General features: G+C 36.0%; 2 protein-coding genes across 4 annotated transcripts; both read left to right on the top strand.

The window, feature by feature from the left end:
* Positions 1 to 582: 582 nt before the first annotated feature.
* LOC104215626 (protein ROS1A-like) lies at positions 583 to 10,971 on the top strand. Of its 3 annotated transcripts, none has more exons than XM_009765469.2 (21): positions 583 to 771; positions 996 to 1,154; positions 2,476 to 3,303; positions 3,420 to 4,859; positions 4,940 to 5,314; positions 5,386 to 5,476; positions 5,553 to 6,768; positions 6,907 to 6,986; positions 7,083 to 7,167; positions 7,263 to 7,354; positions 7,434 to 7,502; positions 7,627 to 7,663; positions 7,764 to 7,846; positions 8,186 to 8,677; positions 8,965 to 9,001; positions 9,074 to 9,131; positions 9,229 to 9,314; positions 9,399 to 9,464; positions 9,572 to 9,686; positions 9,788 to 9,826; positions 10,356 to 10,971. In XM_009765469.2, the coding sequence occupies exons 2-21, from the start codon at positions 1,010 to 1,012 to the stop codon at positions 10,445 to 10,447; spliced, it is 5,526 nt and encodes a 1,841-aa protein (XP_009763771.2). In that variant the 5' UTR covers positions 583 to 771; positions 996 to 1,009; the 3' UTR covers positions 10,448 to 10,971. The 3 variants fall into 3 exon arrangements, 2 of the variants coding, with proteins under 2 accessions (XP_009763771.2, XP_070027375.1); XM_070171274.1 differs by having other exon boundaries at positions 9,238 to 9,314; XR_011406284.1 differs by lacking the exons at positions 9,572 to 9,686; positions 9,788 to 9,826; positions 10,356 to 10,971 and having other exon boundaries at positions 9,231 to 9,314; positions 9,399 to 9,456.
* A 2,547-nt stretch (positions 10,972 to 13,518) lies between these two features.
* Positions 13,519 to 18,006, top strand: LOC104215625 (AP2-like ethylene-responsive transcription factor AIL1). Its single transcript, XM_009765468.2, has 9 exons — positions 13,519 to 13,987; positions 14,075 to 14,582; positions 14,689 to 14,771; positions 14,914 to 14,922; positions 15,109 to 15,197; positions 15,662 to 15,735; positions 15,868 to 15,918; positions 16,698 to 16,774; positions 17,219 to 18,006. Exons 1-9 carry the CDS (start codon positions 13,792 to 13,794, stop codon positions 17,773 to 17,775), a joined length of 1,644 nt encoding a protein of 547 aa, XP_009763770.1. The 5' UTR covers positions 13,519 to 13,791; the 3' UTR covers positions 17,776 to 18,006.
* Positions 18,007 to 24,820: the final 6,814 nt, after the last annotated feature.

Raw genomic sequence — 24,820 nt, forward strand, 5'->3', positions numbered from 1 at the left:
GTTATACTGTATAATTTTCCCTTTAAAAAACAAAATATTACTCAATATGTAAGATCAGTAGAATAATTGGTTATACATTTCATTATTTAATTCTTTTTTTGAATTATGAGAATAATTTGAAAGAAATCTTTGATTGAATTCTTTAAATGAAATGTGTGCATTTTTTAATGTGGAATATTAAATTAAATTAATTTAACTCCAAAAATCGTTTAGGCTGGTCTCTGAAAAGAGGAAAAGCACTATATGAGCCAAAATAATGCAGGTACAAAAATTTTGAACTACATATAATCATGTAAAGTACTTATTTAATCAACTTATTATGGAAAAATATATTTCATTATTACCGATCAGTATGTCGAATTGGGAAAAAATAATAAAAAAGAGAAGAGGTATTAAGGGTAAATACTTAGTTTATCAGTTGTTTACCTCAAATTAAATCACATAATTTTAAAATTAAAGTAAGAATATAATCAAGCAATAAATGTTTATAGTAAATTTTTATCGTTAGGAAGCAGTTGGTTAAGTCAACTTAATTTCAGGCTTTACAGTTATAAGAATCACAATTCGTCATACGTTGTACTATTATGGTAGAAGTCAAATTCTTTTAACCCTACCTCTCTTTACCCTTTTTACTGCCCCATTCCTCCACCTCTCTCATACACCACCACTTTTACATACAGTCCCTGTTTCTGCTGTGGGAATCAATTTTAGGAATTCTGTGCGATGCTTTTCTCTTCCTTCTAGGCAGTTTTCCAGCTGGAGTTTTCACAGGTAAGTTAAAATTTCATAGAACCTGTTTCTAGTTACACATTTATCTGTGGGTAAAAACAAATTTAACTTTGCGAAAAGCAATTTGGTTAGCTGTAGAAACGGAAAGTTTCTTCCTTTTTTTTTTGACTTCGATCTCTTATTCAATTGCTAGTTTAATTTCCGTTACTGTTTTTAGGTTTTTAATCCTGATGATTTTTCTTGTGTTTTTCATGTAATTGAAATAGGAGAAGAAGTAGAGATGGAACTGGGCAATGCTGCGCAGGAACAGTTGCAGAAAGCAGTTTCATGGGCACCAATAACACCCGACAAGTGCATGTTAGCAACACCAGAATTTAACTCTAATATTGCTGGTTTCAACAAAGTTTCGTCCATAAGTAGTTCAGGTAAGTTATATACACTGACACTGTTGATATTTTTATAGGATCAGTATAGCTTTACCTATTATAACGGTTAATTACCATTAAAGTGACCTCATTGTACAAATATTTTTTTACTGTAATTTTAGTATCACAGTTTCAGTAGGTTGGATTTTTCAATAATTATTATAAGAAATTGATCCTGTGTATTTTGTTTCTGCGTGATGGTTGCATCAATAGATTATGGAACACTTTTTTTCCAAGTATATGCAAGCTCCTTTTCTGCAAATATCCAACAGTTTTTGTATAACCTTCTCAATGTATAAGTAACACTTTATATAATGATGCTTTTTGGTCATTTCATGTAACTAACAATGATGTAATTTGTTGAGTAGTTTAGTAAACTTTCCATCCAATGTTGTTTTAAGTAACTGCGGCATCTATTATAGCAACATTTGAGAGTAATTCTTTTAGATTGCCGAATAGTTAATGGAACTTAGCGATCGTAGTTGAATGTATGACTGAAGCAATTAATACAGCTGAAGCTAATCCCAAATAAGCCATGCAGATAGAAAAGAAGGAAAACAGTAAGAATAAGGAAGAGAGAAAAGATTAGTTTTCACTCAAGTCATGCTTTACGATGCTCAGTCTAAACGAGAAGTAAAAACCTAATGATGAACTATCTAGCAAAGTTTCTGTTGACGGTACTGATATATTGTCTCTTCTCGTCTTTTCCGTAAAAAGCTGAGGATCTATCGGAAACAACCTCTCTGCCCCATTGGGGTAGGGGTAAGGTCTGCGTACACACTACCCTCTCCATGCCCCACTTGTGGAATTTTACTGGGTCGTGTTGTTGTTGTTGTTGATGATGTTGTTGTTGTTGTTGTTGTTGTTGTTGTTGTTGTTGCTGCTGCTGCTACTGAAATTAACAAAAAATGTAGGACTAAAATATAAGGATGGAAGAACCTCATGCTACCATTCGTTACAATAACCACTGGAAGATTAGTGTTAGAATGGTAGAATACATGACAACACTGCAAAGCATTCATTACAATAACCACTGGAAGATTGGTATTAGAATGGTAGAATACACGATAATGCTGCACTTAGTGGCTCAATTTTGATTCCTTGATGCTTAATTAAATTCTTCTTAGTTTTCCTTTTTTTTTTTTCCCTTGTATTATTGTTGGAATTATAATGAGCTACCTGTTTTTGATGTACTTAAATGTAATTGATGTAATTTTTCAAAAGAAAGGGCACCAACAAAATCACTGTCAACTAATCCATGTCCAAATTTCTAGTAAGTTCAAATGTTTTAAATGTTGAGCGTCCAAATTTCTTTTTGCAGATAACAGCCTAAAAAAGGATGAGGAGGTTTCTGCTGTGATTGAAGGGAGGATCAAAGTCCAAAGTGGAAAACTGGATTGTGATTCTAGATCAGCTTCCATGTTTCCTTCAACTCCTATCCAGAAGGGTTATCCCAGGAAGAAACAGGGTGGTAGCTTTGACCTGAATGACAGACCAAGGAAGAAACCTAGATTGAAAAAACACACACCAAAAATCTTTGATGAAAGCAAGCCCAAAAAGACTCCAAAGCCTAAGATAAAGCCTTTGACTCCAAAACCAGTTAACTTAAAGGCAAGTGCTAGGACAAAGAGTAAACTAAGAAAGGACTGTGACAAAGTCTCAGATGATTTATCAGGAGATAGTGATATGCAAGCACCTAACAGAAAGACTCCAGGAACTATTCCTGAATCTCTAGTCCTAAAGGTTTCAACTCCTCAGCCGGAAATGGAGCATAATATTCATGTAGATCTTGGGCATGATGTGAAGTCATGCAGACGAGCTCTAGATTTTAATTTGGAAATTGAGAATGATGTTATTTCCGAGAGAGCTGCAGAAGTGATCAGAGATCATGTAACACATAGTTGCAACAAATTCTTGACAAATAGACTGGACGGTGTTAACGAGCAAGCAGTTGAAACTGATATCAACTGTGCTACAAATGTAGACAAGGAGTCACTGATTCCGAACTTGATTGTTCTGGCAAAAGATGAAAGCAGCCATGTCACACGTGCTAGCCTGTTGAAAGCTAATTTACATGACGGTTATGATATTAGCACCACTGGCTTAGAACATAAATTAGAGGCAGAGTCAACTTCGCAGCCCAACCGAGGTAACCAAATTCCATTGTATGACTATTCTTTTGTTGTAAGTCTTTTACTTCTCAAAGAATTCTTGGAACTGATCTCACTTTTCGAAGAATTAACATTGGCACCATGTCTTTGGCAGAAAATGAAGCTAGTATCTGCCAAATTGACCAAAGAACCTGTCAGCATCATATTCTGAACGTTTATAAAAGGAGGACCAAAAGTAAAACAGGTATGATGTCCTTGCCAAGAAATGAAGCTGGTATCTACCAGAATGACCATGGAACGACGGACCAAATTAGTTGTCGGGATCGTTTTCTGAAAGTTTATGGAAGGAGGAGAAGAAGAAACATCGGTACCTTGTCTTTGGCAGGAAATGAAGCTGATATCTACCCAAATGACCATGAAGCCCCAGATCAAAGTGGTTCTCAGCATCATTTTCCAAAAGTTTATAAAAGAAGGACAAGAGGTGACATTGGTACTATATCTTTTATAGGAGATGAAGCTAATCTCTACCAGAATGACCGAGGAGCTGCGGACCAGACTGGTTGGCATTTTCCAATAATATGCAAGAAAAGGAGGACAAAAAGGAGAAAAGCACTTGTGTTTTTCAATTTTTTGAATGCTCATCATGTAGACAAAGGCCAGAATGTATTGAATACTGATATGAGGTGCAAAGTGCCTTCCAGTGCAAAGAGGAGGTATGGAAGATTTGGTGCAAAGAGAGCTACAAAAAAGCGTTTTAAAATTGCCAAGAGAGCTAAAAAGAGTTGTTTTATAATTGCCAAGAGAGCTACAAGGAGAAGTTCTAAAACTGCCAGTGGTACTAAAAAGATATGGTTTTCAACTGTGAACTTGGAGCAGAATGTAAACTTAAAATCACATTTTGTTGGAGAGGTTCTACCTACCGAATATCAAATTAGAGCTGCAATGGCTGATCCAGAATCTTTTGATTGTGTGTTTGGCTTGTCCCCTATAGTGAAGTCTCGGAGGAAGAGATCTATCCATCCTAAGAGGACCAAGTCTGCTTATGGGGAAGAAAACACAGATCTAGAACCTTTAAGTCTTGCCTTAACTTTGCCTCCACTAGTCATGTCCAAAAGGAAAAGATCTAAAAATAGTGAAAGATCAACTGCTATTCTAGATTCCCTCTGCCTTACATCAGAAATAAGTGCAATTAACAGGATTGAACCTTTTATAGATAAATCAGCTTGCCGTGAAATTCAAGGATGCCCACAACATGAATATTTGTGGCCTAAAACAGATAAATCAGCTCGCAATGAAATTCAGGAATGCCAACAACATGAAGATATATGGCCTAGAACAGATAAATCAGCTTGCAATGAAATCCAAGAATGCCCACCACATGAAGATCTGTGGCCTAGAAGAGATAAATCAGCTTGCAATGAAATTCGAGAATGCCCACGACATGAAGAGCTGTGGCCTAGAACAGATAAATCAGCTTGCAATGAAATTCGAGAATGCCCACGACATGAAGATCTGTGGCGTAGAACAGATAAATCAGCTTGCAATGAAATTCAAGAATGCCTACGGCATGAAAATCTGTGGTCCAGATCACAGAGTAATCTACTTCTGACCTGCATTTATCCTTTTCTCACTTATTGTAATAATTGTAATGTATATATTGATACAATTTTGCAGGTTCAACGGACTTGGAATCCTTGGTTGCATCACTTATTCAGAGGTTAGAGAATATAAGAATCTGCGATCAGAGAACCTATAGAAAAAGAATAGCGATCAGTAAGAAAAAAACCAGTAATAAAGCTGGCCAGCTTGTCTTGTGGAATCCTTTTGGTCCAATAACTGTTCACAAGGGAAAGTATAAACCCTTGAGACCAAAACTGCCCAAGGTTGATATTGATACGGAGTCACTGCGAGTGTGGAGACTACTTATAGAAAATGAAGGTGAAATTGATGAAGACCTGGATAAAGAGAAGGAGATATGGTGGGAGGAGCAAAGAAAAATATTTCAAGGAAGGGCGGCATCATTCATTGCCCGCATGCGTCTTGTCTTAGGTACATCTTAAACTTTTCTGTCTTACAAGTAGTTTGATGCTTTAACTTTCATGCTAAAAGGAAACTTCCAGGTGATAGGCGCTTTTCCCAATGGAAAGGGTCCGTGGTAGACTCTGTGGTTGGCGTTTACCTAACACAAAATGTATCAGATAATCTTTCAAGGTAAACTTCATTGTATTACATGCCCAATTTTTTTCATTCCTGGAGTCTAAATAATCTTATTGCACCCACTATGCAGCAATGCCTTCATGCTTCTTGCTTCAGCATTCCCACCGCAAAATAAACAAGAAATGACTACCCCGCAAGGACAACCTTTTATGATAGGAGAGGGAATGCGAGATTCATTTGAAAGAGAAGTTTGTGCCAATCAGAATGATCCTGGGTTTGCTGGCTCTTCTCGAAGTGCAATGTCCATATGTAGGTCAAGTTTAGATGAATTATCTTTTGTAGATGATATACATACATCAGAAAATTTGCCTACATCATATAGCCACTTACCTCATGTGGGGGACTGCATGAATGAGAGATTGGATGGAACTCGAGAGGAAAAAAACATAGCTGAGGATACTTGTGGAAGTCAGGTTACAGTCACTTCTTGCAGCTCAGAAGTGATAATCTCCACTGAGAGTGGTGACTGCATAAATGAGAGATTGGATGGAACTCGAGAGGATACTTGTGGAAGTCAGGTTACAGTCACTTCTTGCAGCTCAGAAGTGATAATCTCCAGTAAGTGTGGTGACTGTATAAATGAGAGATTGGATGGAATTCGAGAGGAAAAAATTAGAGCTGAGGATACTTGTGGAAGTCAGGTTACAGTCGCTTCATGCAGCTCAGAAGTGATAATCTCCGCTAACAGTGGTGACTGCATAAATGAGAGATTGGATGGAATTCGAGAGGAAAAAAATAGATCTAAGGATACTTGTGGAAGTCAGGTTACAGCCACTTCTTGCAGTTCAGAAGTGATAATCTCTGCTAACAGTGGTGACTGCATTAATGAGAGATTGGATGGAACTCGAGAGGATGCTTGTGGAAGTCAGGTTACAGTCACTTCATGCAGCTCAGAAGTGATAATCTCCGCTAACAGTGGTGACTACATAAATGAGAGATCGGATGGAACTCGAGAAGAGAAAATTATAGCTGAGCATACTTGTGGAAGTCAGGTTACAGCCATTTCTTGCAGTTCAGAAGTGATAATCTCCGCTAAGAGTGGTGATTTAGGAAATGAAGCGGTCAATTTGCCCAAGACAATATCGAGAAAGAAAGATGAATTCCCAAAAAAAGAAATTGATTGGGATGAATTGAGGAAGACCTATTCTACTGGTAGATCCGGTGTTCTTACCGAAAGAAATAGGGATTCTGTCAATTGGGAAGCCGTTAGACATGCAGATGTTGAAAAGATTTTTGAGCCAATCAAAGGTCGAGGACAGGGTAATGTTCTTGCTGCAAAGATCAAGGTACACTGTAGTGGTTTCAGTTCTCTCATTTTATTTATAATCTATGTGTACCACACTTAGAGTAGGGCATAGTTGATTGATTGATCTGCTTACATTGGTGTTCTTTTAATCAATCGGTTGGTGATTTAATCTTTTCAGAATTTTCTTAATCGATTGGTTAAAGATCATGGAAGCATTGACCTTGAGTGGTTAAGAGATGTCCCACGAGATAAAGTGAAGTAAGAACGTAAATTATTTACTCAAAATTATGGTCATTGTGATATTTAAAGTTAAGATGTTGTCGAGCATTGTTTTATTACTCTGCTTCTGTTCAGAGAATACTTGTTGAGCATAGATGGGATTGGACCGAAGAGTGTGGATTGTGTTCGACTTTTGACACTTCGGAATCTTGCTTTTCCTGTAAGTTTTCAGCAGGGAGTTTTTGTCCACTTTTTTTGGCCTTAGGAATCTCAACATTCTGTGTTTTTCTTATTTTCTCATTTTTTGCTCACAAGGTTGACATAAATGTTGCTCGAATAGCAGTACGTCTAGGATGGGTCCCTTTGCAACCATTACCTGATGGCATCCAGATGCATCTTCTGGAGAGGTTTTAATTGAATAAATTCTATTTAGTGTTGCTAAGGTTGAGCTAGTGTATATTAAGTGTTGATTTTCGTTCCAATTAGGTACCCCCTGGAGAGTGACATACAAAAGTACCTTTGGCCACGTCTTTGCAACCTTGATCTGCTAACACTGTAATGAATTTCCACTTTCTTTAGTGTTTTCGTGTTAATGGATTTGCTTGTTACCTTTAATTCTAAGTAACCGAAAATTTGTTCCGGAAAATCTTATGCTCATTAAGTTTGGTACGTGTGGCAGATATGAACTGCATTATCACATGATCACATTTGGAAAGGTCAGATTTACACTCAACCGTCAATGAGAGCAGAGTTTGATTAGCTATATTATTTCTTCAGAGAGCACTAACAGGAGGAGTTTTCTTCAATATCACACAGGTTTTCTGTACGAAGAGAAGTCCAAACTGTAATGCCTGCCCAATGAGAGCCGACTGCAGACACTTTGCAAGTGCATTTGCAAGGTTCGCATCGGATTACTGCCCAACTATAAAATAAACAATTTTTTTTTGATGCAATTGATATCTAGGCCTGTTTAGTATACGAAAATATCTGAAGTATTAACAATTCCCATAGGTAAAGAAAATAGAAGGAGACAAGATAGGAAAAGAAGAGAAGAAAATTTGGTAAAGAAGTATCACTAGTTGGTTACTTCCTGTTTGGTGTTGGTAGAAAAACCTATATACCTGAATAACCTCAGGTGCAACAAAATGATTCTCCAAACAATGAATACTTCATATTCCAGGAAACCTTGTCAAATTCATCCTCGTGCATCAGAATATTTATAAATTTGCACTATGCAGTTCTAGGCTTCGCCTCCCAGGACCACAGCAGAAAGGAGTGGTCACCGTTAAGCAGCCTGTTAGAGTTGATGAAGTCCCAAACATGTGTCTGCCGTCACCAGCTTTGTCCCTTTCTAGCAGAAGCTTCTTGGAGTCCGGGTTCCAGAATCAAGATTGTGAGCCTATCATAGAAATGCCAGCATCTCCGGAGCACAAACCTCTAGAATCACTGGAACGAGACATTGAAGACTTTCCTTATGAGGTGGAGCATGAGCAGGAGATACCTACCATCCGACTCAACACTGAAGAGTTTCGAGAAAATGTCTTGAACTTTATCAACAAGTCCAACACTAAAGAGTTTCAAGAAAGTGTGTTGAACATTGTTGATGAGATCAGTACATTGAATCGAGATGAAGAAGTGTCAAAAGCCTTGGTTCTTTTGAATCCAGTGTCTGCTTCACATCCTGCTCGTAAACTGAAGTATGAGAGTCGACTAAGGACTGAGCACTTAGTGTAAGTAATAATTCCATCTTTTTTGCGTATAGCAAGTATTTCAAGTAACAGAACCTTATGCTTATAACACGAGCAAATAGTATGTTAAATTGAACACATGCAGTTGTTATTTGCTTAAGCTTTTGGCATACAGCATTTGGCTGATTATAACTATGACAGGGTTTGATGTTTTTGACATCAAAATTTTCATCAGGCAGCATATTACTAAGTCTTGATACTTATATTTCTTATGTGAGAAAATATCTAGAAAGTTTCATAAAAGCTAACAATTCCTCATTCGGTTGCAGGTATGAGCTTCCAGATTCACATCCTCTTTTGAGTGGGGTAATTTCTTATACATCTTAATATGTCAATTTTTTTATGCAACTACATGCATTAATGTCTACTACTTTACAGTTTGAGGAACGGGAGCCTGATGACCCCTGCCCTTACCTTCTTGCCATCTGCCGAACAGGTAAAGAAGTATTGGTGGATGCTTACTATGAATGTCATCTCCTAATAATGCATCTCTCCTGACGTAGTTCAAACTAACTATTTTTTTTAACTATAAGAGGAACTAGAAAGACGTGATGCAGAGATATGTTCAGGCAGTCCAAGTTCCTCCCAATATGATCAGATAGTTTATGGAACTATTTTGGTAAGTTCATCATGAACATTACTTCAGATTGTTTCCTAAGAGATTCTTCATTTGGATATGAGACATACTACCATGATTATACAGATACCATGTCGGACGGCGAACAGGGGAAGTTTTCCACTTAATGGAACGTACTTTCAAGTTAATGAGGTACTCAGATTGTGATATTGTTTCCCCATGAACTCCTCTTTGTTGCTGCATAGTCACTACTTCATTGTGTTACAGTCAGCCTCACAAATATTTTTCTTGTACACCAGGTTTTTGCTGATCATGAGTCAAGCAAAAACCCAATTCCTGTTCCGAGGACGTCAATATGGCATTTGAGACGAAGAACTTTATTGTGTGGAACTTCAGTTACGACCATTTTTAAAGGTAGAAAATATTCTGTTGCTTGTAATATTTCACTTTGATCTGGTCATGTTTTATCAAGACTTGGCTTCATAAAAGCTGATATTACTCATAATTCAAACCAGGCATGTCAACAGAAGACATTCAATATTGCTTTTGGAGAGGTATGGCACATCTCTTCTGTATATACAAAATTGGAAAAAGTGTGGCTATTTTGTGAGGTTCTACACCTTCATATCTCTTCTGAACTTGATATATTAAATAGAATTACTAAGAATTGTCAGAAGTCTAGTGAAAATTGAAAGGAAATCTTGGCTAAAATGGATTTCACAATATATAAGTTTCTATTATTGTGGAAATCTTGGAAATACATAATGAAATGACTAGGATATCTTGCCTACGAACTAGGTGATAGAGAAATGTTGGAAAAAATACAGTATCATGTCTTTAGTATACAACGTCGGGCCAAATATTATACTCCAATGACAGTGAAAAGGCATTTCCACAAGCATATTAGCCCTGTTCATCTTTTATGTTTGATTTGATGATGGTAAGTTTCGTAACAAGGCAAGTAATATCATGACCGTAATTCACAATCACCTTATGTTTAGATGAATAAAAATTACAAGAAACAGTACTTTCTTGCTGAAGGAAAAAATTGTCTTATGTTTCCGATCTTGTATCTTTTTGCAGGATATATGACTGTGAGAGGATATGACAGAGAGCAGAGGGCACCCAGACCCCTCCATGATCGGTTCCATTCAGGATCAAAAAGTAAAAGATAGTCAATTCTGATGATTTGCATTTAGAGGTGGCAAAATTATTTGATAGGTGATAAAAGCGTAAAACTGTACCCATTTATCATTCGTTTAACATAATTTTCTTGTGAGAATCATGATCGTCCTTTGATGGAAAAGGTCATCCTAGTCGCTCATATAGTTGCTAGAATTGTTTCATTCTTTTGCTATTTCTATTACTTGACAGGATTTTCTTGTTGTAGTTATTCCAATCATTGCTTTGATCATTTGGTTAGTCTATTTTCCTGATTGAGAGCTATCCTGCCAAGTTACAAGGACATAACTTATGCTAGATCCTGGGAGACCTTTATTCTCTGTGAAACAAAGGAAGATATCTATTCTCATTTGGGATGCACTCAAATGGTATATGACTTGAAAAATATCAAGGAAAAAGATGGTGTATGACTTGAGTGCCTTTATTTAGGAGGAGTCGAACATACGTCAGTCAGCTCATTGTCATACAAAGTGTTTGATGTATTCTGGACACTATAAATTTATGGTTGTTTATTCTTCTTTGTATGGTACTTGCTCTTTCCCTCTTTATTTATTTTTTCCGTGGGAACAACCTCTTGCAGAAATGCTGGGTAAGGCTGCGTACAATAGACCCTTGTGGTCCGGTCCTTCCCCGGACCCGCGCATAGCAGGAGTTTAGTTCACCGGGCTGCCCTTTTTTTTTGATAGTCTTATGTTAGCTAAATTCATCCTTAAATTGCTTCATATAGTAGAGTCGTATGTTGATTGTTTGTTTAAGCAGGTCATAGGTGCCTAAAATTGAGGGATTGTAGCTGCGTGCAGTTATGTCAAAGCTGATTGTTGATATATTGTATTTCTATTCTCTCTGACACAGCATAACTTTGGTTTGACGGTAAGTTGTTGGTTAACTATGCATGCTCCCTGCCATGGTTCATAACGCCTTTAACAGGTAAGCATATAACTTTTATATCACTCCTTATCATCTAAGTACAATTTAATTTCTTCTATAATAGATTTCGTAGAGTATGATTAACATTATCGATCCTGAACGTTGAACTGCTATACCATTATCCTGTGAAGTATACATGGATGTTTTCCATAAGTATCGGAAGTTCAGAGAATTCTTTCTGCTCCCACCATTGTCACCCACTGATTTCTGTATGGTTAGCATACTTCTGATTGTTTTGTAATGTAGAGGGCCTCAGAAAACAACTGGAATTTCTTTAGTTCAATTTAACTTGTACTCTGAACACTTGAAGGATGTTATGCTCTTCAACTTGGCAACCGCTGAGAGGATTTCATTTAGAATGCATTTCCATCCATACCATTAGGTTTGCACATAATGTTTGGGTCTTGTAAGAAATGAGACTTAGTTAAAACTTGAGAGGATGATTCAGTGAAGCACCATATCTATTGATGTTGAACTCCAACAGAAATGCTGTCTAAGAATTTCAAGTTCTAACTTCTATGCTTGGAGCCCAGTTGTTCTACAGCAATTTTTTTTAATATAGGTCTTATAGCTGTTATAATCCATGTATGAATTAGTTTACGTAATTTATGTATGAAGCGATCGGCTATTTGTGTAAAGATCCCTCTAAAATGGGTGGCCCAATGTAAAGCCGCGAAGGTTAGGTCCATTGCCTGCCATGGTATTTAGTTATACAAGGATTGTAATACCTGGATTATTATACAGTAAATAATAATACTACCGTGAAAATGTTTGTCATAGTATATTGATAAAGGGGTAGTACCTGAAGGAGTTAATGAGATTGTTAAGTTGGAGGGTATCACCCAGAGATGGTAAGTACCCTCCATTCTCATGTTTAAGCCTTCGAAATGAAGTCGCTTTTAGTAGAACACGCTTCACCCCTAAAGTGAGACTTTCATGCATGATTTAGTATTAATCGAACTCTAAGGGGTTGTTTGGTTGGAAAGATGTTCTCCCGGAGTTAATTATTCCGGGATTAGTTATTTCAACTTTTTACGGGGATAAAAAAATACTATAATTTGGGATAATTAATCTCGAGATTAATTATTCCGCAATTTTCTCTCAATCAAATATGGGATAAACTCTTCTTAAATTTAGTTCGGGATTAATTATTCATCTCTCCTACCAAACGAGCCCTAAATCGGACTCGAAAGGAAAACAAAACAAAAAAGTATTGAAGGGTAGAGATTGGAAGTGTAGGAATACAGTGCATTTGGGCAGAAGCATACAAGAATGGTGTGCATTTGTAAGGCGTTTCTCTCCCTAATGTTCACACCTGACGAACTGCTGGTCTGTGCTCGGCCTTCAGCACTGCCAAAGCTGAGAAACGAAATGAAATGAAAGGAAACGAAAGGGGAGGAACGAAAATCGAGGCACCTCTATAATGAACCACAATCCATGGTCTACTCTCTCCCTGCTCTGCGTACGTCTCAGACTCTTTGATAATCCGATAAAAATATTAGATTCTCATATACTCCTCCCCACTACTGTATTTGTTATGAATATCCAAACCCCATTATACTAGCCATCGGTACACTGAAGAATTTGGAAGCAGTGAGAAAAAAGTCTTTATACGGTAAACAGAACTAAAAGTTGTAATTTTTCAACTGTACTTTACACGAAAACAGAAAATAGAAAAAGCCTTTAAAGGTATATTTTCTAAAATTGCAAGAATTTAATGGATTGTAAAGCATTTAATTTTTTCAAGTTATTTGGTGGGGGGTGGCGAGAGGGGAAGGGTTGGACCAAACCTGCCCCTCTGCATTTTCACCTGACTGTCATGACTTATTACTGTATATGATTTGAAAAAATGGCACTATACAATTTTATCGTCATATGCCAAAGTCAGCCATTACCTTACTACTCCTATTATGTATTCAATTGTTTATACCGGAAACTTTATTCAATCAGTTTAACCATCTATACATAAACAAAAAGAGGGGCGGTGATAATAATAATTAATAGGGTTAAATAATACGTACTTAATAATAATAATTATTATTATTAAGTTTTTGAACTAATTTTTCATTTTCTCTCAAATTAATTTTGTGGAGTGTCCAACTTTTGTATGTATGCTCATATGAATGTGAATACAAAAAAAATTGTTGTTCTCATCTTATATTTTCCACTAGTCCACTTGACTAGCGAAAATAAGACATTTAATTGGCACCGGTTGAATACAACATAAATCCATCCTACATATATATGTACGTACACGCGAGTCTCCTTCACTGAATCTTCGAAGTATGAGCTCAAACTCCATAGAAGCAACACAAAAAACGCTCACGGAGTTCTAGAGAGAGAGAGAGAGAGAAACATATATTTTCAGAGTATAACATTTGAGTTTTTCTATCTCGTTTTGCTCCGTAAAATGAGTACTTGGTTGGGTTTCTCTCTCACTCCCGACTTCAACATTGGCGACGATGACGAAGAAGAAGAAGTAATAAAAGATTATCAAAGTCGCAACGAAAATCAAGCTACTGGAAATGACGCTAACTCAGTAGAAGAAACTCATTTGTCGGTTATGCCTTCATACCCTTTCCCTCGCTGTGACACAACCACTGAAGGTCTAAATTTTTCACACATTGTTTTACTTATTAATTTGTTCATTTTTACGAAATTGATATGTAATATTTTTCTCCTTATTTGAATAGATTGTTGGAGGTATGAGAATCATGAGATGACTAGTGCTACTAATCCGGGCGAAGAAGGCCCAAAGCTTGAAGATTTCTTAGGATGTTGTTGCTCAAATTCTCCTCCTGATAATGAACAACAAATTGCTGATATCAACGTTAACATTCCACCAACAATAAACCCCTCTGATCACGAACAACAATTTCAGGTAATGATACCAAACGGCCAATTTCAGAGCTCTAATGAGTTTGCAAACTCTACTACTGGTAGTGTCTATCATTTGCCATTTGATGGAGCTACTTCAGTTTCTGGATTTAAATCTTGGTTACGCCAATCTGTTGCTGCTGCACCATTAATTTCATCTGCTGAAGAAAATAGTACTAACAATTGCCAAACGCTGTCGCTTGCTGCGGCTCCGAAAAAGCGGCCAGTTGCTGTTAAGAATGTTACCGGTTCAAGGGAACCGGTTCCGAGAAAATCCATTGATACTTTTGGCCAAAGAACCTCTCAGTATCGCGGTGTCACAAGGTAAAAAAACAATTACCTTAAACTCTTTGTTTAAACTTATGTTAACGATATAACTGCTTAATAATTTCGAATATCATTGATTTGTGAAATTAATGGACCAAATTAGACATCGGTGGACTGGAAGATACGAGGCTCATTTGTGGGATAACAGCTGCAGAAAAGAAGGGCAAACTAGGAAAGGCAGACAAGGTGTGTATTATTACTGCTTCATGTACTGAAATTTAATTAATTTCTCTCTTGAAAATGTTACTCCTCAGCGAATATACTGACCTTTTTTTCTTGTTTAATTTGTTGTTTTACCTTTGCTTCCTCCAACATTTGGATCAATCAGTCTATCTAGGTATTCGATATTCTCTTATCCCTTTTTTCTTTTCGAATCTCTGACAATAGTTTCTATTATTGTTTTTTTTTTATTAAAATATTTTTTGACATTTCAAAAGGAAAACTGTGTATGTGTAGTGTGTTTAAACGGTTTGGATGGAGGTATTAGTGATTAAATTAATTGTTCAACTTAAATAAACTTCAGGTGGTTATGATACAGAGGAAAAGGCAGCTAGAGCATACGATTTAGCTGCTTTAAAATACTGGGGTCCCACCACGCATATTAATTTTCCCGTAAGTACCTTTCCTTTTATAATCTTCAGATAATCAAGTTTTAAACTTGACTAGTTCTAACTTTTCTGCTCTCACCATTAAATCATTACATGTATATTTGTTGTAATTTTAGTTATTTTTCACATGTCTCTATACTTCGTTTTTGTTGAAAAAATATTGGATTCAGTTGATCCCTTAGCTTACGCAACATCCTCCATAATGGCTTATGTAGGAATTTTTGTAAGCAGTGTCAATATTTGTAAAAGTGAACAAATAAATAAATTACTGTAACAGTAAGCAGTGTCATTTTTTATGTATATACCCAATATTTTAATTTTATTTTGTTATTTATGCATACAGTTTAAAAAAAAAAGTTTGACGAAGCGATGTCTTGTGACACCGCTTCAAGCAAGGTGCCTACACCCTGATCCTCCCTGCTAATTTTTAATGATAAGAATATTAAACAGTGAAATTTTCTGTATCAGCTAAACACTTATGAAAAGGAGCTGGAGGAGATGAAACACATGAATAGGCAAGAATTTGTTGCACACTTGAGAAGGTAATGTTCCTTCCATTTTTTTCACTAGTCTTATTTTTCTTTTCCTTTTTGATGGTGTGTTACACTGAAAAAGATGAAACATACTTGTAACTCAATTGCTAAATTTGACCTTCCCATTTTTATGTTAAACAGGAAAAGCAGTGGGTTTTCAAGAGGGGCATCAATGTACAGAGGAGTAACGAGGTTCGTAGCATAGCATTAAATCAAAAGGCAACCTTTTTTTTTAACGATTAAAGTGTTTTCACATTCACTATTTTTGCTGCAAAATTTTGCAGCTTTCTTTGAATGCAATTATCTTTGTTCAATAATAGGGCAACAGGCAAACTTTAAGATGCATGTGCAATCATGCAAACCAATGAACCATACCTATTAAAATCTAGTGCTGAAGGAAAATATATTGTATTAGTTCTATGAAAGCTCTTTACCATTCTAATAAATTTCCACAAATCTCCAATTCTCCACACACTTCGCTGCCCATAAAATAAACTATTAATACCTTTATTTATAATAGTACGAAACCCATATTAGTTCTGACTACAAATTTTATTTAGACATGAATTAAATAAACTAGCAAATATCAAATCCTAAACAATTAAGATTTTGTAGTACAACTTTCGATTAGTTTTCCAACAAGTACTACTTCCTTTGCTTCAATTTAGATAACACACTTTCCTTATTTGTCCGTTCGAAAAAGAATGACACATTTTTATAATTGGAAATAATTCAACTTTAAACTCTTAATTTTACTCATTTTACCTTTAATGACTTATTTTAGAACCACACAAAATTCATGGCTCCACAAAGTTTTTAACACTTAAGCTTTTAAAACCACAAGTTTTAAAAGTCTTCTTTTCTTTTCTTAAACTCCGTACAAGTCAAACTAGCTCATCTAAATTGAAACGGAGGGAGGAGTAGTATAGAATTGGGCAATACCCATTGATTAAACATGGGAAATTGGGCAGGCATCATCAGCATGGGAGGTGGCAAGCCAGAATTGGAAGAGTTGCAGGCAACAAGGACTTGTACCTTGGTACCTTCAGTAAGTAATTTGCTTGTCTTATTGTTTTAGTGTGTAAAATTTTTTATTCATTTTCTGTTCGTGTAGCTGTCTTCCTATTTCTTTTTCTTTTTTTTTCCTTTAATTTTCTAACAGGCCATTTTGCTTTTAGTCTCTTCAATGTGCTATAAAGTTATTGAAAAGGAACTACTTCTACGTCTTTAAAGTGAATTTTGGGCCAAATTTCTTATGACTAACGAACCATAAGTTCAGTAATTTTAAAGTGATAAAAATTAGTTGAGCGACTTATGTACACCAATGTGTTTTTCTCTTGTTACAGATTGGTGAAAGCAAGTTTTAATTCGTGAGACCCAAATATAAGAATTACGTAGTTACAAAAAGAATTCTCATCTCACAAAATATTAACCGAAAACAAACATTACTAAATCGGGCTTGGACAAACATTACTAATGTATCTAATTTCAGGTACTCAAGAGGAAGCAGCTGAAGCGTATGATATTGCTGCAATCAAGTTCAGGGGAACAAGCGCTGTAACCAATTTTGATATTAGTAGGTACGACGTCAAGAGGATTTGCTCAAGCTCGACTTTAATTGCTAGTGATCTAGCCAAGCGCTCCCCATCAAAGGATTCTGGCGTCAGCCCGTCTTCCTTTGAGGACTATAATAATTCATGCACATCTTTACCTCAACCCATTTTGGCCATAACAAATGGGGAGCAATTGCAGCAGCCTGCAGATAATTCATTCATGGACATGGTGCCGTTGATGACTGCAGGATCAAGCAGCAGGAGCTCTTCTAGTGCCCAGAGTCCCAAATGCTCGGGCTCTGGCTCTGCTGAAATGAGTTGTGATTTCGGAGTTGGATTAGAGTATCCCCAGGCTTATTATTCGTCCATAAATATTCAAGGCCACAAGTTTGAAGATGAACGCAAGGGAAATGATGAAAATCCTCAGAGCTCAGGCCGGATTGGGAATATGGACCTAGTTCATCCAGTTCCCATGTTTGCGTTGTGGAATCAATGAAAATTAAATACCGAGACCCTTAATTTGGTGTTTTCAACTGGTGATGATTAGTGAATGATGGTATATTTCTCTAGAGTTTAGTCTTAACTCTCAATCCTTAACTGGCCCGAAGGAAAATTAAATTCTTGATAGTATCTAAAATGCCTTAGATTAGAATTTTAGATGTTTCCACTGTTTTGGATGTTAATTCGATGGCAATGAAAACAAAAGATGAATGCAGCTTTGGTAGTCTGAAGCGGTTTTTCTGCTCATAGAACTCTCTGAAACTTATGTGGTATTCTCCTACCTCATTATTCCATCCTTTGTCAAGAATACTATTTTATAAAGCATGCATTATAATATATTGACATTCGACTATTCGAGCAGTAGATCAACTCCAGAAAATTCACATGCAGTTTCTTCACACACAATTTACTACGCTCTCGTCTATATTAAGTGTTGGTGCGAAAAGTTTATCTGCTATTAGAGAAAATTAAGATGAAGTACAGAAGAGTAAAGAGATAAAAGTCTTTGTCTAAATCTTTTCAGAAGCCTAATTTATAATTTGTGCTCCTTCGGTTCCAATTTATGTGAGATTCATATTCCAAAATACTTGAGTTAGGACTATACAATATTGGCTTTTAAGTTAAACTCAATGTAAATTATACTTGAGCTTGTCAATTTTTCATGTAGTACTGCGCCTACCTGGCTAGAGAAAAAAATAGATGAGTCAAGTGTAAGTATGTTTATTTGGTAGAGTCCGGAACCAAAATGTGATATTTTTTGACTCAAAATACGCAAATAAGTGTTAAAAAAAAAGTTACCAAACTATATATAACGCCACAAAAAGTGGCGCTATACAGTAACGGTAACTGCACCGTTTCTGTATAGCGCCACTTTTTGTGGCGTTATATATAATAAAACTGACACACCTTACATAGCGCCATTAATAGTGGCGTTATACCCCAAAATCCCATCTCACATAGCGCCACTATTAATGGCGCTATACCCCTTAATAAAAATCCTCCCGTCTTCTTCTTCTTCGTTTCATCTCCATCATTTTTTACTCCCTTTTGCCCCCCCCCCCGATTCTGCCCCAATTTTAAAAAAAAAATTGGGTCCCACCGGCACATAAAAGTTGAAGATTGGTGGTCCCACTGTCTAGTAGAGCTTCGTGTTATTGTGGATTCACTCTTCCGGAGTCAAAATTACGATCTATTTACATTCCAAAAATTCTAAATCGAGATATTTCGATTTATTTTAAGTTGAAACTTATATAACAATGCATATTACTTGATTTGTATGTGTTCTATTTCGGTTTGTGTTTATTTTTTTCGAAACTAGCATGTTAAATTTTATCCGGATTTAATTTTAGTGTTGTATAAAATGTGTTTGTTAATATCCTCATGTATATTTATGTGTTTTTATGCTGTTTAGTTTAGATTATTTTTTAGCATAGTAAAATGTAGACCTTTTTAGCGTAGTAAAACGTAGACCCTTTTAGCGTAGTAAAATTTAGAGCCTTGTAGCGTAGTATTGTGTAGTATTTTAGCTTAGAATTCATTTTGTTTAATTATCTTATATTCTAGCACGAAACCCATAATTATAAAAATTTTATATATATATATATATATAGTTTTTACAATTAATTTATTAAAAAATATGAATAAAAATTATAAAAAAAACATAAAATTATTAATGATAGTTTGGTACCACTGGGCCTCAGAAAATCTAGCACGAAACCCATAATTATAAAAATTATATATATATATATATATATATATATATATATATAATTTATACAATTAAGTTATTAAATAAATATGAATAAAAATTATTAAAAAACATAAAATTATTAATGATAGTTTGGTACCACTGGGCTTCAGAAAATCTAGCACGAAACCCATAATTATAAAAATTATATATAGGTATATATAATTTTTACAATTAAGTTATTAAAAAATATGAATAAAAATTATTAAAAAAACATAAAATTATTAATGATAGTTTGGTACCACTAGGCCTCAGAAAATCTAGCACGAAACCCATAAGTATATATATAATTTTTACAATTAAGTTGTTAAAAAATATGAATTTAAATTATAAAAAAACACATAATTATTAATGATAGTTATTAAAAATTATGAATTTGCAGTTGACGACATGGATGCACCTATACATCCCGGCCCTCGGACGTCGGAGCTACTACCCCTATAACCCCAGCATAGATCCGAGCATATATGGGGGGGAGAGTTACTTACGCAGACTTTTCGGTGCTGGAGAGTGAATTTATTGTGGGAGTTTTTGACTCCTCCCCGCGTTCTACATCCCCGTGTGGTCCATCACCTGGAGGAGATGGGATTATATAGGATCATTAGCATTGGTCGGATACAGCTCGACTATGCTTTGATCACGACGTTGATTGAGCGGTGGCGACCGGAGACGCACACTTTCCATCTGCCCATCGGCGAAGCCACCATCACACTCCAGGACGTCGAGATTTTATATGGCCTGTCCACTGATGGCTTGCCAGTTTTACTGCCTGGGAATATGAGATATTTTAATCGGGCTTCATATATAGATATGCTGCGCAGGCTCACGGGCTTCAGGTCCGAGGACCTAGATGTAGCAATTGGGAGCAGTCGTATGCAGTTGGTCCCCATTAGAGACCACTTGGTGCAGATCCACGATACTACCACCGACGACTCAGCGGAGGTGGATGTGGAGCAATATACGAGGTTGTTGTTTCTCCTTCTATTTGGGGGGGTCTTGTTCCCGAATACTTCGAGGAACCTAGTGAGCATCCGTTTTCTGCATCATATTGCGGACTTCGATGATACAGTCAGCTACAACTGGGGTGGTGTTGTCCTATCATTTTTGTACAGGCAGATGTGCCGGGCATCCATGGGCACATAGAGAGACGTTTCTGGCTTTCTGCCACTTCTACAGGTGACAACTTATTCAAATAATATGTCGTTTAGTTACAATTCTACCTAGTTATAGTTAATCTTTACGTCAACTTTGTATGTTAGGTTTGGGCGTGGGAGCGATTTCTGCAGCTTCGGCCACCTCTACCACAGCTACCGGCTAATGTACATATTCCTGATCTCCCTCTAGCTTGTAGGTGGGTATTGCGTCGTAGACTTGCACGAGAGTATCATGGCCATCATAATCTCCCCTTCTGTAGGGATGTGTTGGATTTTCTGGAGGATGCACACAAGTGAATATCTAACTAAACTTACCAATTATTGTTTAACTAGGTGTTGCGCATACTAACGGTTTGTGTTATTATTTGATAGTTCATCTGGACGCCGTACAACGAAGAGCTGATAGGTACCCTGCCAGCGTATTGCACGCACGGCCGCCATATTTGGAGGGCTTCCGTCCCTCTCACGTGCCTCGATATTGTCGAGCATCATGCCTCAAGGCGAGTATTTCGTCAGTTTGAATTTCCGCAGCCTATACCGACTCGGCCTGCATGGGATCATTTACATTATGAGAGGGATGATCGGATGAGGGTGGACGACACATTTATTGATTGGCTGACAGCATAGTTGGGTATTTGGGACAGCCGAGGGGACTTGTCCCCAGCTCCGCAACACTTTCCTATCGAAGTTTATATGGCATGGTACCGCATTATTTCTCGCTGCTCATTCGCCGACGGTGGTAAATTTAAATCAAGAAAAAATCTTTCATCCGGAACATGTCCGGCAAAAACTGATCTAGAATAATTACCCGATGACTGGGGGTTATCTTTACTACGCACAACCTCGTTTTTTGGAACGTCTTCGACCTTCACGTACATCTCCAACATTGTGATTACAAGAAATTCCCGGCATTCGTCCGGAGTCCTCAGGAAATTACTCAAAGTGTCATCATCTGAGTAAAAAGCAACCCCTTGCGGCGTAACGGAATACGGATATATTCCGGTTACTTTGAGTATCACTGAACGTTTTCTCACACTTATTTTTTTGCATAACAACGATATCAATGTTTCGTACTCCATTGAAAGTGGCAATTTAACATTACACTTAGCAGGTAAATTGTAGCCCACAGAGTTATTCTCCATCACAACCTCACCCCCCCCCAATATAATGATACTCTTATTCTACGTTCTTCAGACATAATGAAAAAATGCTGGAGAATTTAACAACAATAGAAACCAACAAGAGTTAAAAAAATTTTTTGAATGAAGTTGTGGCGATTCTACGATGTTTATATAGGAAATGGCTAGCCGGGGAGGTTTTTTTTTTTTTGTATATAGCGCCACAAAAAATGGCTTTATACGCTTTTGAATTATTGAACCCATAAATTATTGGTGGGGTTAGGTAATAAGGGGTATATCGCCATTAATAGTGGCGCTATGTAAGATGTGTCAGTTTTACTATGTATAGCGCCACTTTTACGGTGCAATTACCGTTACTGTGTAGCGCCACTATTTGTGGCGTTATATATAGTTTGGTAACTTTTTTTTAACACTTATTTGTGTATTTTGAGTAAAAAAAATCACATTTTGGTTCCGGACTCTTATTTGGTACTACACGTATTAATATTAGAATTTCTACTTTTATTTATTTCGAAACTTTTTACAAAAGAAACAAGAAGACTTTTTGCCTTAATATGCGTGCCTCGATGTCAAGTCTCTCTCTGGTTCTCTTTTTCTTGTGACAACTGCTGGAGGAGTTTCTTCTTTTTCCTATACTGATTTTATTCCCCCATTTATTTCAACCGTCAGCCTATTGAACCTACAATTTGACCATCACAAAAGAACAAAACACCATCGCAAAAAGTTTTCAGTAGTTTTCTATTTTCCCTTTTGCTTTTGTTTATTCAGTCTAAAACAAAAATATCAAATAAAACAAAGAGATAACATCAACAATATACTATCAACCTTTTTATATGCAGTCTCGTGATCTGGATATGTTCATTCTGCAGTTAATTTGTATGCATGTTAAGTAAATATATGAGGCTCCTTTGCACATTTGAAATAAACTCGTAAAATCTAATTTCAACGCTTACCAAATATTTTAAGTTATATCTAAATGAATTTAAAATATATAAAGTATACAAAAAATTATTACTCATATTATAGTTTAACATGTGATAGCTAAATATTACTCTAAATCTATTCCCATATTATCAATGAATATATATTATTAAAATTTCCTTATAGTAATTAGTAACATGAATATTTTTTACATCAAGAAGAATTAATCAAAATAGCAGCCAACTCAATTATTTAAACTAAAAATAGCCAGAGAATGTAAAATATATTAGTATAATATGTGTATAATTATATATAATTAGTGTATAATCTATGTATATCGATTAAAAAAAGTAAACACTAAAACTGGTAAGCTATTTGTGTAAAGATTTAAATTAAGTAGCCCTTTTCTCGAGAATGTTAAGATGAGTTGAGAATATACATGGATAGATTCGACTACTGAGTTTCTGAATGTATTACTGAAAATTGGTTTGGTCGTAGCTAATTGTACGAAAAAGCAAAATGAAGAAGCTACGTACTGACACATTTCTCTTTTTTCTTCCTCAGAGCTGGTAATGCTGCATTCCCATGCATCCATCTTTTACGTAACGCCAACACATATATCCTTTCCTTTTTCTTCTGCTTCACACTTTTGGGGTTTTGAGCTTTGTATTTTTCTGCTCATCATTCATTTCTCTTTTTTCCTTTTCTATTCCTTCTTTCTGTTTGAATAAGCAAACATCATAAAACAATACTACGAATCAGTAAACAATAACTTCTAATATGCAGTTTTTATTATGTTTTGCTTAAATATATATATATATCTATATATATTTGAAGCAACAATTCCCAATGCCTTTTTGGTGTTTTGAAAGATACAACAGTATACGCACATGCAATGGGCCCCAATACGTATTAGGCCCACATTCCATATTCATGGCCCATACCCCCCTAAATGATGAGTGAGTTAATACTGTACAATTTCAACTCCTGCCTCTTCAATTCCAACATCTCTCTTTGTATGCACATTATGTTTCTTTTTAGGGATCAATAAGGAAATGCATTCTTTAGAAGAAGAAAAAAAGGGAATAGAAAACAAAATAGGGAATTCATTACTTTTCGTTCGAATTATGCATATAAAATAAGATTATACTTGTTCTAAATTCATCGCTTTAAATTCTAAATTTGCCTTTAATTTAGTGATATCCTGATCCTTTCTTTTTAAAAAAATGAATTGAGAATATAACACTTGGAAATTCATAATAAAGATTCATGATTGAAGAATTAAAAACAAACTTCATGCGTCTTAATTTGTAACGAATGATTTTCTTATCGTGGACCGGAGAGAGTATATGTTTCCATTGAGTACAAATACTAGTAGTAGTAATTTTTTTCCTGAAGAAGGTTAGCTAATTTATGAACAGTGCCAGAGGAGCGTTGTGACCTTAGGTGTTAACAAACAAAGGCCAGGCCTCACGAATTAGGGCCTAGATCCAGTATTGAGTTTCATATCCCAATCAGATCAACAATTTTTGGGCTCTATCTTACAAACAGTTCTTTGGGCATTTGTATCTATACCTGCTTTTTGGGTCACGTTTTAACTTGTGCCCGCTTTGAAAAAAAATTGCAAGCGTATCCACTTTTTCGCGTAACTTCAGCATACGGGCTTGAAGTAGCAAAGACAATCACGCAAAACTTCAGCATTCTAGTAGACGGACCTGAAGTAGCAAAAATTGCTGAATCAAGCGTCCTGAAGTTTCTGTTTGTAATTGCTGAACTTAAGCATAGTAGCTGAAGTTTTGTTCTCTATTTGTTGAGGTTTTTTTTTAATTGCTGAATTTAAGCATAGTAGCTGAAGTTTTGTTCTCTATTTGTTGAAGTTTTTGTTCGTAATTGCTAAACTTAAGCATTCTAGTAGCTGAAGTTTTGTTCTCTATTTGCTGAACTTCAGCATGTTTTAGCTGAAGTTTTGTTCTATATTTGCTGAACTTCAACATATTTTATGCTATCATGTAATTGATTTTTTGTACAGATAATAAGTTTATCATAAGTAGAATTAGTAACTTAAAAAACTTGATAATG

Source organism: Nicotiana sylvestris, chromosome 3 (genome assembly GCF_000393655.2).
Source record: "Nicotiana sylvestris chromosome 3, ASM39365v2, whole genome shotgun sequence".
NCBI classification, from domain to species: Eukaryota; Viridiplantae; Streptophyta; class Magnoliopsida; order Solanales; family Solanaceae; genus Nicotiana; species Nicotiana sylvestris.

Coding starts and splice junctions, on each gene's coding strand:
- LOC104215626 (XM_009765469.2), top strand. CDS start 1,010: ATGGAACTGGGCAATGCTGCGCAGGAACAGTTGCAGAAAGCAGTTTCA. Junction 8,678..8,964: donor CTAAGGACTGAGCACTTAGT/GTAAGTAATAAT, acceptor ATTCGGTTGCAG/GTATGAGCTTCCAGATTCAC. Junction 9,827..10,355: donor TCAATATTGCTTTTGGAGAG/GTATGGCACATC, acceptor ATCTTTTTGCAG/GATATATGACTGTGAGAGGA.
- LOC104215625 (XM_009765468.2), top strand. CDS start 13,792: ATGAGTACTTGGTTGGGTTTCTCTCTCACTCCCGACTTCAACATTGGC. Junction 13,988..14,074: donor CTGTGACACAACCACTGAAG/GTCTAAATTTTT, acceptor TTATTTGAATAG/ATTGTTGGAGGTATGAGAAT. Junction 16,775..17,218: donor CTTGTACCTTGGTACCTTCA/GTAAGTAATTTG, acceptor ATCTAATTTCAG/GTACTCAAGAGGAAGCAGCT.